The 15,357-nt window shown below is 37.2% G+C and overlaps 1 protein-coding gene across 3 annotated transcripts; it reads left to right on the forward strand.

Moving 5' to 3' along the window:
- The first annotated feature begins 70 nt into the window (after positions 1-70).
- LOC100651215 (polycomb protein Pcl) lies at positions 71-12,860 on the forward strand. Of its 3 annotated transcripts, none has more exons than XM_012314097.3 (11): positions 71-1,478; positions 1,858-1,992; positions 2,573-2,718; positions 2,893-3,093; positions 3,193-3,384; positions 3,555-3,727; positions 3,810-4,005; positions 4,119-4,360; positions 4,487-4,678; positions 4,767-4,983; positions 5,107-12,860. In XM_012314097.3, the coding sequence occupies exons 3-11, from the start codon at positions 2,587-2,589 to the stop codon at positions 6,037-6,039; spliced, it is 2,478 nt and encodes an 825-aa protein (XP_012169487.1). In that variant the 5' UTR covers positions 71-1,478; positions 1,858-1,992; positions 2,573-2,586; the 3' UTR covers positions 6,040-12,860. The 3 variants fall into 3 exon arrangements, with proteins under 3 accessions (XP_012169487.1, XP_012169486.1, XP_003399206.1); XM_012314096.3 differs by having other exon boundaries at positions 1,858-1,982; XM_003399158.4 differs by lacking the exon at positions 1,858-1,992.
- Positions 12,861-15,357: the final 2,497 nt, after the last annotated feature.

The raw sequence follows: 15,357 nt of genomic DNA on the forward strand, positions 1-15,357 counted from the left end.
TCAACTTCCAAGTTAGCAACCCTTCACTTGCGAATACGTGAGTAGCTTAAGTATTACTTCGTTAGGCATAAGAGATTCGTATTCCAGTCTTCTGCCGATTGGACAATTACAGCTAATTTTAGAGCGCATTCAATATCCAATGATCAGCTAATATGTGAATAACCAATAGCCAAAATGTTATCTAGCTATTGCGGCGTTTATACTTTGTACAACTGTTTAAGATTACAGTGGCAAAATCGTTATTTATACATAAACGTGATATAAGATTGATTTACGAATTCATACTTTGCATACAAGTTAATTACAAGAAGCTATTGAAATTATTATATTTCAAAACTTGATAAAATCAGATGCGACATATGAATATGTTGTTTTTAAAACAAATCATTGCATTTATTAATCATCGTATTTTATTTAATAATACTTTAAGGTCTGTTTTGGATTATTTAAAGTGTAACAAAATTTATACAGGTTTAGAGTATAGATGACGAGAATGTTGTGTATGAAAGATGTACCACTCTAATTGTTGAAAGATTGCAAGATTTCTATATTCTATATATCGTTCCAATCCCGAAATCTTCTACATTTTAAATAATTACGGCAATCCCTCGTAATTATCATAATATAACAGAGTCTTTAGCTACGCTGTCATCAATTGTTTATATTATACCTGTACCACAATAGAACGTCCAACTAACGACCATGGCCGTACATCAAGATTTGTATGCCCTGCGCCATGCTGTTCAGGAATTTTCACACGTATACCAAAACATGAATGATATGATACGATGTATAATTTAGAATTTTTGTTAATAGTTCGTTTAGTTATTTTCTTGTGCTTGGAAACAAAGTAGGTTTGGGGAGATCGTTCCGTAAGAACATTTGTCGATCAAACAAACGTACAAAGGTTATAACTTAAGGCTATAGTATTCATGAAATACAATTATGAAAAGCAGACTCGAAACGTTGACCAACTATCTCTGATTCTATTTGACGAGTTCCGAGAGAGCGGTGTTATACTTTCTAGGCAAAAGTGTAAATGTATGTGTAAAGCGAAGAGAAATGGGCATCCCTGTTTCGTTAGACATCCCTACGGGGAGCACTGGCACCACGGTAGGTTAGTTGAGCAGCGTAGTCTCTAGCAAGTGTTTCCCCGAATATGGCGGACGGTGGTTATTCGAATTTTCAAGGGACACAATGAAAGTGCACCGAGTTCGCGGCGGTGATGCCCGTGTCTAAGGGCGTGTGGTGATCCTGAGGGTGGCCGACGTAGATACCCGGGCGCCGCCGTGATCGTAACGGTCGCATGCGTGCCGGCGTGTCGCCATCCTGACTTCACGGGATAGGGTTTTGCCGCGCCGCGATTCTGTGTCTGAGAGCGACCGACCGTGGCGGGGCCCCCATGCTTGTAAATGGCTGACGGGAATCGGAAAATGAGGGCCGAACGTCGCGCGTGATTCGACGGCCAAGACGCTGAGGTACGACATAGAAAAGGTGTTTGGAGATCGAACGATATTCGCACGGTCTTCTGTCCTATAAACACCACCACCGGTCCAAGCACCGCCCGGTGTTAGGAGATGTCCCGGGGGTTGTTCCTGTCTATCGTATCGCCAGTGTCTTTGTCAATTAATCGGTTTTAAGGTCTCTTCTGTTCCCTTAATCGGCAGAGAATCTGATTTCATTCGACATACTTGTCATCAACGATAAAAATGTTCTCGAAAGTGTAGCCGCTCGTGCGCGACGTTTCGTCTTGTTTAGAACAGCATTTGTAGGTGCTCTCGTTCGTTAACGAGAGCGAGAGCGCGCGGACTGGTTTTTAATGAGATGCCGATCATATGGTCGTTATTTCTTTCGCAGGTATACGCGATACTTTTTTCATTCTTGTAACGTACTTATCGCCGCTTGTAATGGACACGTACATAAATGAATGATTTGGCGGACGACCATCTATTTTGCACATTTGCGTGGACCAAGCATTATGTGTACGTGCATGTAAGATTTGCATTCCTTTCGGATTTCAACAAACATTTTACAAGAAGATTGTATATTAACATGGCCTTTCATTCGAAATGTTAACCACTTTCCTAACGTGATTATCGTAATTTCACCTCGAAACATGTTCAATTTTACTTCTATAGGATGCTATTTATTTCATAAAAGTCTAATTTCCTCATATATCGAGTTTGTTTTATAATTGTTTAATAACATTAAACAGCAATTTAAAATGTAAATACATATGCGGTGTAGTATTGGTGTAACTAATAATATAGAAGCCTTATCATGTTGATGTTGTTATTTACTATCAAATCATAACATGTTTCTTCTATAGTACCTAATCACTTTTTATGATCTGCACATCTTATACAGATAAACATTAACATCAGCTTTTCTTTCAGAAATCAGGCAATGTTAAATTTAAAACAATGCCGTTAAAATGTCTTTAATGAAACTTCCTTTGTAACGTTTGAATCTAAAGTTAAATAACAGCTATTTTATTACATTATTTAGATATGATTCAATAGTTAATTTTATGTGTGTTAAGTTATGTTGTTCTTGTTCCATGTGACTGTAGAAACAGGGTAGAAAATGTCAGAGCCAGAAGAAAGTCTGGCAGCGCCGGATAGCACTACGAGGGAACAGAAATTGGGTTTCTCTCATGGGGACGATGTTCTTCTTCAGCACAAAGATGGAAAATATTATCTTGGAACGGTTGTTGAGGTACATTTGTATAATATTTCTCAAACATAGCTGATTTTCTATATTTATCAATAAAACATAATTACATTATGTTTTGATATCTGATTTAATATAGTCAGGATTTCAAAATAGCTAGATGAGACTAGAGATATTTAACATAGTTGGAAGAAACTCTATTAAACATTGTCTATACAGGTGGATTTGGCAAGGGAGAAATGCCTTGTCAAATTTATGGACAACACCTCCGCATGGTCCTCTGTTAAGGAGTTGACAAAGCTATCAATGCCAGATTCTGATGTTATGTGCGTTCTTTGTAAAAAATCTCAGCCCAAGACTGATAACGACATTATCGTTTGCGACAAATGTGGTCGTGGTTATCACCAACTTTGTCATCAGGTAATAGGAAAAAATATATATTTGAAAGGGAGACTATAGTTTATATGTAAACGTGCCAACACGTTATGAGATAGACTTTCAAAGCGTATGTACTTGCAGCCTCAAATATTAAAAGAAGAAACTGCAGCCGAGGCGCATTGGATGTGTAAAAGATGTATAGATAGTCAACCGCGTGCACGTGAAGTTGTAGAACCGAAAACTTCTATGGTAAAGGCAAGTATCAGAAAAGTTTGCAGTGGTAGGGACCAACCTCAGCCGCCACCAGATGATATGACAAAGTTGCCGTACGATGTAAGTATCCAAGGGAATCTTTTGTAATCTTAATTTGAATAGCAAATCGATAATAATAATAATAATAATAACTGGACGATATTAGTCCTTTACTTATACCTTTAAATACATTATTTTGTTGAAAAATATATTAGAATACTGATAGAATCAATAGTTAATGTTTGTTACAGCCCAATATGTTAAATTGGGATGCGCATCATAGAGTAAATGCGGAACAAATTTATTGTTATTGCGGACTCAATGGCGAATGGTATACGCAAATGTTGCAATGTGCTCGTTGCAAGCAATGGTTTCATGAAAAATGTGTCAGTTGCTTAACTTATCCTTTATACAGTGGAGATAGGTAGGTGAAAATGATGAAATCTTGGTAAAAAGCTTTCTTTCCTTATTCCTATGGTGGCTTTAATAATTGACGTTATTTATAGGTTTTATGTGTTTGTTTGTTCAATGTGCAATTATGGCAAAGAATTCGTACGGCGATTGGAATTGAAATGGGTAGATCTGGTGCACCTGATGTTGTACAATTTAACTGTTTACAATGCTAAAAAGTATTATGATTTGGACACTGTTATTGTACCTTACGCCAATGATAACTGGAACACTTTGCAGCTTCCTCCACGGGTGAGATGTTTTATAGAATTTTTCGAACGTTAAGTTCAAGATGTTTTTACTTGGTTAAAAATGTGTACAAATTAGACACTTAAAAAATATGCGTGTGTATTTGTTATTGTTAGATCAGGGATGTCAGTGCTCAAATACGCAGAGAATCTATACTAGCAATATTGACAAATAATAGGAACAGATTCAAATGTGGCAGAGAAATAAAGAAACGTACTACGATATGGGGTCTTAGAGTTAGGTTACCACCACCGTGTCCAATTGTTAATCTTCCAGCAACTGGTGTAATAGATGATTCCGTGTTACGTAGATGCTGGGGTGCTAATAAAAGACTGCAATATCTTCCTCCGCCTACAGGGTTAGTTACCGGGATATTGTTGTTTAAAATACGTACTTTAATTGTTATTATTTTCTTCCTTTTTCTTCTTTCTTTTCTTCTTTTCTTCCTTTTAACGGCCCTGAAAGAAATATCGTTTTGTTGCAGACCGATATCATTACCAGAAAGTACAAAACAATTAACTGCGTTAAAACAAAGTACAGCAGAAAACTTGGAAATTCCAGTAAATCCATCGGACGTGGTAATGCGTGGAACAATTTATCAGAACTCGGAAGCAGAACAAAGTTCATGTCCGAGTCCAAGCCCACCGAGTCAATCGACGCAGTCCCTGAGGGAAAGGTAGGGCTCTGAATCACTGTATCGGCGAAACGTAACAACGTGTTTCCTAAAACACTTTTGATTGTTGTTATCTGTTTATTCGTTATAGGTATATTGGAGGTGGCTTTGTAAAGAAATCATTCCCGTTTCCCAAACTTAGTTTGCAAAGAAGGAGACGTTTAATGGCATTAGGAAGTTCTCGCGAAAGAATGTTACGTAAACACAAGAAAAGAGAAAAGAGCGACGGGGTTTTAAGCAAAGCTCAGGGCGTTCGAGAAGCTAGATATAGGAAAGCAAGGAAATTATTGAAGAATGCTATAGCTAAGGTAATAGATAAGATAAGAAAAAACAGCAGCAGCACCAGGTATAATTACTATGGGGCTTCGTAGAATCGGTGTTCGATCCAATTGCTGTATCCAAAATATCCAATTGCTCGTTGTATATTGCAGAGTAAATCCCGTAACTCGGAAACATCTGATCTACCACCGACACCTCCAACTTCAGTTTCTGGCCCACCTACGCCGCCAGCCACAACTTCGGGTATATCTGAACTATCTGTGCCTAGTTCTGTGGAATTGATGCATCCTTTGCCACCATCTACGCCTGCGGATACAAGTGGGGATGAAACCAGTTCAAGAGGAACATTGGACTCGTTCATTCCACCACCCAAAGACTTTGAAGGCAAGAATAATCCTTTTAGAAATCTCAGTGATTTATTGGGTACACCTGGCAATCATCTCACTCAAACAAATTCAAGTACCCCGTCACCGTACAATCAATGTCCAATTACATTACCTCTACCGCTTACTCCTGTTATATCTCAACCGCCGGTAGTGCGGCCAGCCAAAAGACAGTTATCGGAAAAAGACATTATTATAGACAGAAACGGGCAAGTTAAACGTAGACGTCAACATCGGAGAGGGCGTCCATCGCAACAGCAGATACAACAGCAGTATCAGCATACTGCCAGTAAAACGGCAACCATTTTACCAGCACGTAATAACGAAATTAAAAGTGAATTTGCAAGGAATTTAAGAAGTTCGTTTAACGGTGCCTCGAGCAGTGCTAGTAGTCAAATTGGAAATTGTGTCGATTATGCCTTAAACGGGAGGAGACTAAGACAACGTCAGAACAATGACAAATTGCCGCCTCCAGATCCACAACCGCAAAAGAAAGGTAGCGTACCTTCATCCCCAAAGTGTTCGCCTGTTAAACAAAGTGCGCCCGACATATCTCTGGATGATCTAAAATCATCGGTGAACATATATTTTGGAGCAGCTAATAGAATCGCTGCTGGTGAAAAGTTTGTCATCAGAGCAAAGAGGATAGGACCAAACGGTCAGACTCAATACCTAATCGAGTGGGAGGGACTTAATACTTAACAATAAATCATTTCTTTATGATTATAAAAATGCATTGCAATCGTATAAAATTTCCGTTAACGAATCGAGCAAGAGCGATGTTACATGGTTGCTCGATCAGTTTCAAATCTCGACGCGTAAAAGAGATGATTAGTGACAAATTGATGCAAGTCACATGCACTGCCATTCGTTACATATGTTTATGTAATAAGTATGTATTAATTGGTGTACGATGTGTGACTGTTCTTGCAAATGTAGATTTTATTTCATTCGATCAAGAAACTGCGAGTCTTAGAAAGAGAAACAGGTTGCGAACAATAGTAAATATAAATTCATTGCTGGACAATGAATTTGCTTTGCCATTTGTATTTAAATTAAAAGGCCGATTTATGGATTTGTTTCGTTTCATATACCGGAAAATATGAATGTTCTCGTTTTTGTTTAATTCAAATTCTACATTCAAAATGTACCGTCCATGATTACCTTCGATGCATAAAATTCAATTAACGTTTCTACATCTATTTTAATATAAAGCGAGGTAATAGGAGCACGCGTGAGGGAAACATTTACAAGAACAATCAGATACATTGCTTTATGAATTGTATATATTGTAGCATAGTAGTTTGACAGGAAAAAAGTCGAAGAATGTAAAGCAAATGTAAAAGGAGAAAGGAATCATTTGCGGCGGGTTTTTCATTCATAAGAAATTGGCCAATCGCTCGTTTTTATAAGTTGCGGAGCGTGCACCATGATCCCGACGAGAAAAAAAGGATGCGAATTGAAAAACTGACAATTGTTCCTCTCACTTGAGCTAACATACTAGCGACCGTTAGCAGTTAGTGTGTTTAAAGAGTGAATGAAAAATATGGAGTAAAAAAGAAAAGAAGTAGACATCCTGCAAAGGTTATTTTTCGATACAATCGTAGAGATAGACATCGGCTTCTGTAACTTGATCTTCTTGAACTGTTACGCCCATCATTTACTCATACGACAATATGACTAAAATCAAAATCATAACACACGATCATACTGCCACACTGCAGTTTGTCTTCTGCGTGTATAACTACGTATAACTATGGGTTCGACTTGTTGGTAGTATTTGATAATTATATAGTGTTTAACACATAACGGTGCAATTGTTCGTTGTACGAATTATCGTGAGCAAGTTTTATTCTTTATATACGGTTCAAGATGATGAAGATGCAGTTCTAGCATTGCTCATTATTATACAAGACTAGGGGGAAAGAACTTACCTATTTCATAATAACGTACAATTTAAGGAGTCGTCGCATAGCTGAGTACGTAAGTGGTTGGCCAAAGTTATCTATGCGATAGATAACGTTGTAAATTTTCTCCATGCGTTTTCCCGGGTTAGAAAAAAAAAAAAAGAGAAAAAATCTGAAGACTCGAGACGTAGCGAATCTTTATAAAAGTGTTGTTGTTACAGAAAAAAGTTAAAAGAAAGAAAAAAATGTAGAGCATGTGAAAGTATTCGTTCGCATGTAATAGAGACACGCGTAGGCAACATTTTTCCACCATTGAAGAAGAAGAAGAAGAAGACGAAGACGAAGAAGAAGAAGAAGAAGAAGAAGAAGAAAAGTTTTTGAAGTTTCGTAAGGTGAATTTAAAAGAAAACGCTGATACAACCTGGATTGATACAATTAACAGTGAATATTCGTACAAAATCGTTTGTATCAGGATTTTTTGTCTCATTCGTGTTCCGATCGATAAACACAGGATCTGTGGTCAAAGAACTTACTGATTAGTAGCATACACGCATACCTGTAAAGGAGGATTAAAACGTCGAATTAATTTCCAATTAAGTTCTTGTATCGAAAGAGCTTACGAAAAGAAATTCTTATACGATTATTTTTAGTTGTACAAAATTCGAGTCTATTTTTAGTTTTTAATTTGTCCCGGCCGATTACGACGTTAGGAAGTAACAATGAAAAACTTGACTAAAGTCGTTCGGTGATCAGTCTTTCTTCAGACACTAAAGAGGAATCGAGAGAAAAAGATCATGTTTCACTATATTTAATCGAGCGAATTTACGTTTGTTCGTTCGACGAATTTCGATATTTTGCGTAAAGTAAGAATCGTATAAATTTTCCCTGAACATCTGCATACGAAAAAAATCGCGAGTCAGTCGTGTTTAAACAGATTTACCTAAGATAGGTATTTTTAAGTGCTATTTATTTAATCTACTGTACGTAACGATCATCTTTCTTTGCATTGTAATTCCTTTAGAGAGGTTTTGTAAAGTCGCGACCGATTATCGTTTGTACGAAGCTCGGCAAAGATGAATGTTAGCGATGGCAATCTTGAATCAAGTCGAGGTATATACGATTTTCTGTCAATTACATACACATTACATACACATTCGTTTTTTATACGTTTCTATATTGCTTTATCATCTCCTCTTTTCTTTTCTTTTCTTTTCTTTTCTTTTTCGGTTCTTTTGTATTGGTTCTTTTTTTCCTCAAAGAGAGACGACAGAGGGAGAGGGAGGGAGGGAGAGAGAAGAGAGAGAGAGAGAGAGAGAGAGAGTTCATATCTTTATTGTCTTGTTCGTGCGTTAGAAAAATATGTGTTCAAGTGTGTTCAGACTGTAATCGTAATCGTATTATACACGCTACAAGATACAATTTTCGTAACAATTTTGTATAAAGGATACTCAAATAGCACGGATATCTTATTTCTAATTGTAAAACTTTGCGCGAAACGTTATACTCTCTAAAGGAAGCGTATATATAAGTATATGTTGGACGAAGACACTGCCAAACATCTCTAAGTTATAATTTAATAAACAACGTTAGACAATACTGCGCTATGATACGTCAACTTCTTAATTAAACGAACGTTGTTGCGTTTATAGTTTCTTTTGTTCTCCCGTTTCTTTTTTTTCTTCTTTTTTCTCTTTTTTCTTTTTTCTTTTTTTCCTCTTTTCCAAGTTCACCGTCATGTTCGGGGAACCAGACACGAGCTGAACCTAAATACAACTTAAGCCGTTCTCGTTTATCTCACGTTTATCTCTTTCTTTCCCTTTTTCTTGCTTAGGCTATTAAAGAGAGAAGAAGACGCAAGTTATGTATATCCGTGGATTTTTCACACGAATGATCCAACTCGTGATCAAAATTTCATTTTCTTTTCTCTATTCGATCAACGTCATCGAAGTAGATTACTCACGATCGCTCACGAGAAAACGATTTAGAATGGAAGCTTGCATCGGTGAACAAACAAATGTTAATCAAATTGATCGATTTATTGCGACCGTTGCGTTATCACGTTGTATCGTTGCACAATTTCTTCCTTTGCTCTTTCTCATTTTGTTAGGTTTGCGCGATCTATCTTGTAAGTTTTACGGAAGCGACAGTTTTTCGTACCAGTGTGATCCGCTACGATCCGCTACGATCCGCTACGTTAAAATCATCTTAAGTGTGCCAATACGAGATCGAATCGACGAATGCGAAAAGGAAAATTTGAAAAAGGATCGATCGTCGAAAGTGGTGTCATCGTTTTAACTGCTTTTGTAGGATCGAAAGTATAATTAGACGATATCCATTGCGAAGCTCGAAAGAAAGCTGTAATGTCGCCGAACAAATCAAATTTTGACACATAATCTCCACTTTGACTTTTATTAGGAAAAATTGAATTGAAAATGAACAAGGGATTTCGGCATAAGAATTCAAAGTTAGTGTCGAATTTTGTTTAATTTGAAAATTAGATTAAAATTCGCTCTCGTTTCACGCATACGTCTATTTGATCGGAGAGCTGCGGCACAAGACGAGCGAGCGGTTAGAAGGCGACGAAGCGACAGAAAGAAAACGTCAGAGAACCGCGATCAAAGTGCATTTACGTAGAAACAACAATCATCGTCTCCTGTAGAAAAAGCAAGCGTTAGCCGCTTCAAGATGAATCGAAGAATCAAGGGAAGAAGGGGGAGCTACTCTGCCGCGAAGCTCCTCTACACGCGACATAACAAAGAAAAAGACTATCGAAAGTTGGACTTGCCGTTTCCACGATGAAGCAACATAACGGAACGAAGATGTACTGCCAGTATCGATGTAAATATATTCCTTGCTATCCCCTTTCTCATACAACAATTGTCCCACCATGCCCCGTTTTTTAATGCAAATACGCGAGGAATACTCATAGCCCTAATGTACGTAAAGGTTGCGTAAAGGTTTGTCCGCGATTATAGAGGCGGGAAACCGTCGCGTCGAGGAGAAACGTGCCTCGTTCCTCTTATCATTGGACTCACTTCCGGTGAATGTATCCGACGTGTGTCGTTTTCGTGTGCGTGGTTCCGTTAGACACCGCTCTTTCGCCGCAAAATGTATTCTTCTAACGCTAGAGAAAAGAGATTCGATCGTATTTACTAAACAGGCGGTCACGATAATTTATTGTTCCAGGCAAGAGATTAATTGTTCGATGAATGATTTTTCAAAAAAATGATACGATATTTCGAGAGTTTCACGTCGTATAAGAGCAATTCGAATAACGTATCTCGTTTATTCTTAAAATTAGGAAAATAGTTTATTGTCGACGAAGAATCGCGGCATGCGTACAAGCAAGGTGCATAGAATTATCGTGAAAATAGAATTTCGGTTCGAATAACGCAATTACCAAATTACTTTAGCTCAAATATGAGGTCAAGTGTGACAAATGGGAGCATAATATTATTTATATCGTGGATAGACTGCGGACGCACCTTTACATGCCTTACAGGAAGACATTTGGAAGACGAGACAAATCTCTAGTTACGTTCCGTTTACGTATTTAGTTATGTTACGATTATTATGTGATGCGTTAGCTATAAGTTTGTATAGTAGAAAATTCAATTGCGATACATGTAAGGATTAAATAGGTCGGCAATCTTTATACGTTGCTTCTCTCATATTGGTTTTTTCTTTTTTTTTTTTTTTTTTTTTTTTAGGATAGAATCCCGTCGTTTGTTCGATTACATTAAGGATCGTCGTATAATGGATCGTCGATGACCGCCTATTTAATAAATGCAATAAAACGTTTTTTCTCGACACGCGAGTAACGTTCGGTGAACACGATGCTTTTTTCTTTGTTCGATTTCGTATGCACGCATCGACAACCAATCGTTCAATGATCGTTCGACGTTCTGTTTCTCTCCGATGAAATTAAGAAATTCGAGTGCTGGTTGCCCGAATAATTTGCCTTCGTCGATAGATTGAATCGAAAAGAGAAGAAAAGAAAGAAACGATACAAGTAACGATCTTTTCGTGGCGAAGCGTACGAATTTTACCGTGTGTTTCGCGGTGGAAAGCAAGATGCGAAAGAAAATTGTGATTAAAGAAAAATTATTAGCAGCTAATATACACTTTGAACCAAGGCTACTTGGGATGATCCATGTAAATACGCACCGTTTAAAGAATTTTTGTACGAGAAAATTGTTCATAGCTACTGAATCTGATTTATAGCAAACGATCATATATGATTTTTTTATAAATCGACGTTAAGTATACAGGATGCATACGAGATATTCGCTAAAGTAGACAACAAATTTTCACCAATTTTAAGGGGGAATTAAAAGATTAAGGATCTTAGATCTAAAGGACTCTAAAGATCAAATTTTGACACCGTACATTGTGATTTTATGTTCCTAAAATTTAGTTTAAATTTAAAGCAATTTTTTTTTCTTTTTCCTTTTTTTTTTTTTTTTTTTTTTTTTTTTTGAAAGATGTACGGGGTGTAAATCTTTGATTCTTTCTTTCAATTCGGTTCTTCTGAAGCTCTCTTCTGAACGAATTTTACCCTAAATTGTACTTTATAAATTATACTTTATCTATCTACAACAGTTTACTTGAAAAAATAACACTTTATACCGATAGAAGTCTACTAATAGAATAACAATTTCTAGAATTTCTAGAATTTCTTCGAGTCGTACATTGTAGTCCATGTAGATGTATAATATGTATCCCGAAGAGCACTTTTATACGGACTGAAACAAAAATTAAGAAATAGAACTTAATTCGCTGGATACATCGAACAATTATTTCGATACAAAGTACAATTATTTCAGCGAATATCCCGTGTTTTTAACCTTCTCGAATACGATTATTTTTGCGTTAATCAGGTCGTCGTACGTTAAATATCTCAAACAACGAAGGCTCGCTCGAAATAGGTGCCAACGAATTGCTAATAATTTTTCTGCGACATTCGATTCCCTTTCTAACTTTCTTTAACGAATATTCCGATTTATCGCGAAATTTGCGATTCGCGAATAAAAAGATGAAACGAAATTCTTGTATGATTTTTGCGAAGAGAGAGGACTATGAGTAAATGAATAGGAAATCAAAGAGACGGAACGAAAGTGTGTATGTTTGAATTTATGTGACGTGCGATCGTAACCTGTGAGAAGAATGGGAGAAAAGGGGAAAACGTAAACGAGCGATCCTCTGACACGTATTACGGTTTCGTCGGTCGATCGATCAAGCGGAAACGGAATTAGAAAAATTGAACGTGCGTGACCGGGTTTCTCGAATTCGAAGATTCCATCCTGTGTATGTATTTCCGAAGCTTCGAAAGAGAGAAAATAATTTTCCGTGTGACGATCGAATTGCTTCGTTCGAGGATTCCTTGATTACGTTTCTACGTATATCTCCATTCTTCGGGTTACTTTTGTGGTGAGATTGATGGAGAGAGAGAGAGAGAGAGAGAGAGAGAGAGAGAGAGAGTGAGAGAGAGAGTGAGAGTGAAAGTTTGTATATACACCGTCTGCACTTTGTACGAATATCGCGATCGTCGTTGTTCAGCGATCTTTTTGTTTACTTTCGTCGTTTAATAAAGTGAATTCTTCATGACCTCTTCAATTCGTGGTGGTGAATGTAATTGGAAACATCCCTTTCGGATCCCCCTCTTCTTCCATGTTTTTCCACGTTTTTACATTCTTCGTTCGGCATTGTTCAAAGCGAGGCCGTCTGTCTGTTTAATCCGGTAAGATATTTCGTTGTTTCGGCTGTTCGATGCGAATGCCAATCTATTATCGTAATCATCGACTATTCTGATATTTCTAGCAAGTTCGTGTATTTAATTTAGACCACAAGTTGGCACGCAGGCACTAAGACACTAAGACTAAAAAATACGATTGAAACGCGAATGATAGGCGAAACGTGTAAAAATGAAGAAGAGCCAAAGAAATAGGTCGGAGAAATTTTCACATTTTTTTATTTTTTATCGCTATAATACAATTTGATCGTTGCGTAAAATCTGTTGCAACGTACTAAACAAAAAGATGGTATCTATGTTTAAATCGTTACAACATGAAGGAATGAAACACGGAAGCATAGCACGATAGAACAGAACAACAATCCTATTGTGAATGTTAGATTATCTTTATTATTACATCTGTTTTAAAAAGACATAACTTATTTATAAAAAATATGAGGAGGATCAGGATGTCGGAAGTAAAGGGATGATTAGGGAGGAGAAAAGGCAGGATACGATAGGATCGAACAAACTCTCAGTTTATGGAATAGTTAATACTAATAAAATTCAGTACTTTTTACAAGATATAAAGGAATAACAAGATCTATCGTAGTAATTGGGAGTTTCTCTAACTTGTCGTAGATAACTGTAAATTGGAGCGTGTAACTTATCTATTCGTCTCTCGCGTTTCTCTTCCTCTCGCTTAATACATAGTGGAAAGTCGCTGAGTCGCAGAGCGGATGATATCGTTTAATTTTGAACACAATGATTACACGTTCGTTTAACGATGTTCGGTTTCCTTATAATCTCTTTATGTATTACACCGTTTACGTAAAGTGTATGATTTTCCACGTTCGATAGTTTATCCCGAGCGAAAATATCATCAATTCGTTTACGCGCGATAATACTTAAAAATAATAAAAAAATTCTATCGCACGTTATTATTGTCCGAGTTCGCATCGAATCTTTTACCGTATACTATTATAAAAAGAAGGAGGAGGAAAATATTACATTTGAACGTTTCTTGATATTTTCGTCATTCGCTATTTGGCAGATATTTCGTGGCTTTAACAAATACAAAGGCAGTCGTGTGAAGATACATTTAATTCGTTAAAAAGATTCTATGTTTACATACATACACGCGCACGCACAAACGCGCGCGCGTGCGTGCGTGCGTGCGTGTGCGTGGGCGTGGGCGTGTTCGCGCGTGCGTGTGCGCGTGTGTGTGCGTGTACGCGTGTATACGTTTTTTTTTTTACATATAAATAAAAAAATGCCTCTTTTTAGGAGCATTACAGGTTCGCGAAAATACATCATAGAAATTGCGTTGCACCCCCGTGTCTTTTAATGTTCGGCAAATCTCTATCGCACCGCTCTATCCAGCACGTAATCCAGAATTGCATAGTATTAAGGAGTAAGAGGGATAACGACGACCCTCTTTGCAACGGTCAATTACATACGCGGAAAACACACACGCACACGCACACGCACACGCGCGCACACACACACACACACGCACACATACATATATACGTGTATACATTTATATTTTTCCCTCTATTCTATGATTTCTAACGTAATACGATAAAAAGGAAACGTTATTATTGTATATGTGGGAAGGGAAATCGTCTTATAATACTACCGATATAATCTACCTTACGTAATATAAAAAAATATATATAAAAACAGTTTTGTACAAAATCGAGAGAAAAGAGAATTATATAAAAAGTACTCGATGGTAGTACGTTAGATGAGTGAAGTAGGATGGTGTGATAAGCAGAACATGGATAGAAACAAAAAATGTATAGGAATATTTACAAATTTCCTGATTAGAGAGAAAGCAAAGAGGATTAAAGGTTCAGGAAAAACGTGATTATTCTGAATTCTGTATGAATTCCCGGTCACTGGTGGATATATTGCAAAAGCATAGAACAAGTTCCATTTTCCTCGAGGTATCGTCGATAATTGCTTCTTTTCTCTCGTAACAATTTAGTGTTAATATCTAATTCTATTATGCGTACATACCACCAGATCTGATCACGCATTCTTTCGTCTAGAAGAAAACTCTCTCGTTTTGGCTTTGGCAGATGAGAGATCAGCGAATCGTCTTACCGCCCGTCTATTAGCTTAATTTAATTTAATTTAATTTAATTTAATTTAATACAGCGATCTATTTAACGCGTACGCTTTTAAAATAATTAAACGTTAACGATTATGCTAGTGCCCGTTAGTACAATAACAAACGATTCGACAGAGTTAGCAAGTACAAGGCATAACCGCGAAAGTTCACCAATCTTCCTTCGTCCGAACAAAGTCTTTGTATGCTCGAGGACTTTGCGATCCGCGCGGATATACCTCGTGATTGAGAAATCGTTTGGAAGA

The sequence above is a fragment of the Bombus terrestris genome, chromosome 3, assembly GCF_910591885.1.
Source record: "Bombus terrestris chromosome 3, iyBomTerr1.2, whole genome shotgun sequence".
Taxonomy (NCBI): domain Eukaryota; kingdom Metazoa; phylum Arthropoda; class Insecta; order Hymenoptera; family Apidae; genus Bombus; species Bombus terrestris.

Coding starts and splice junctions, on each gene's coding strand:
- LOC100651215 (XM_012314097.3), top strand. CDS start 2,587: ATGTCAGAGCCAGAAGAAAGTCTGGCAGCGCCGGATAGCACTACGAGG. Junction 2,719..2,892: donor ATCTTGGAACGGTTGTTGAG/GTACATTTGTAT, acceptor TTGTCTATACAG/GTGGATTTGGCAAGGGAGAA. Junction 3,385..3,554: donor TGACAAAGTTGCCGTACGAT/GTAAGTATCCAA, acceptor TGTTTGTTACAG/CCCAATATGTTAAATTGGGA.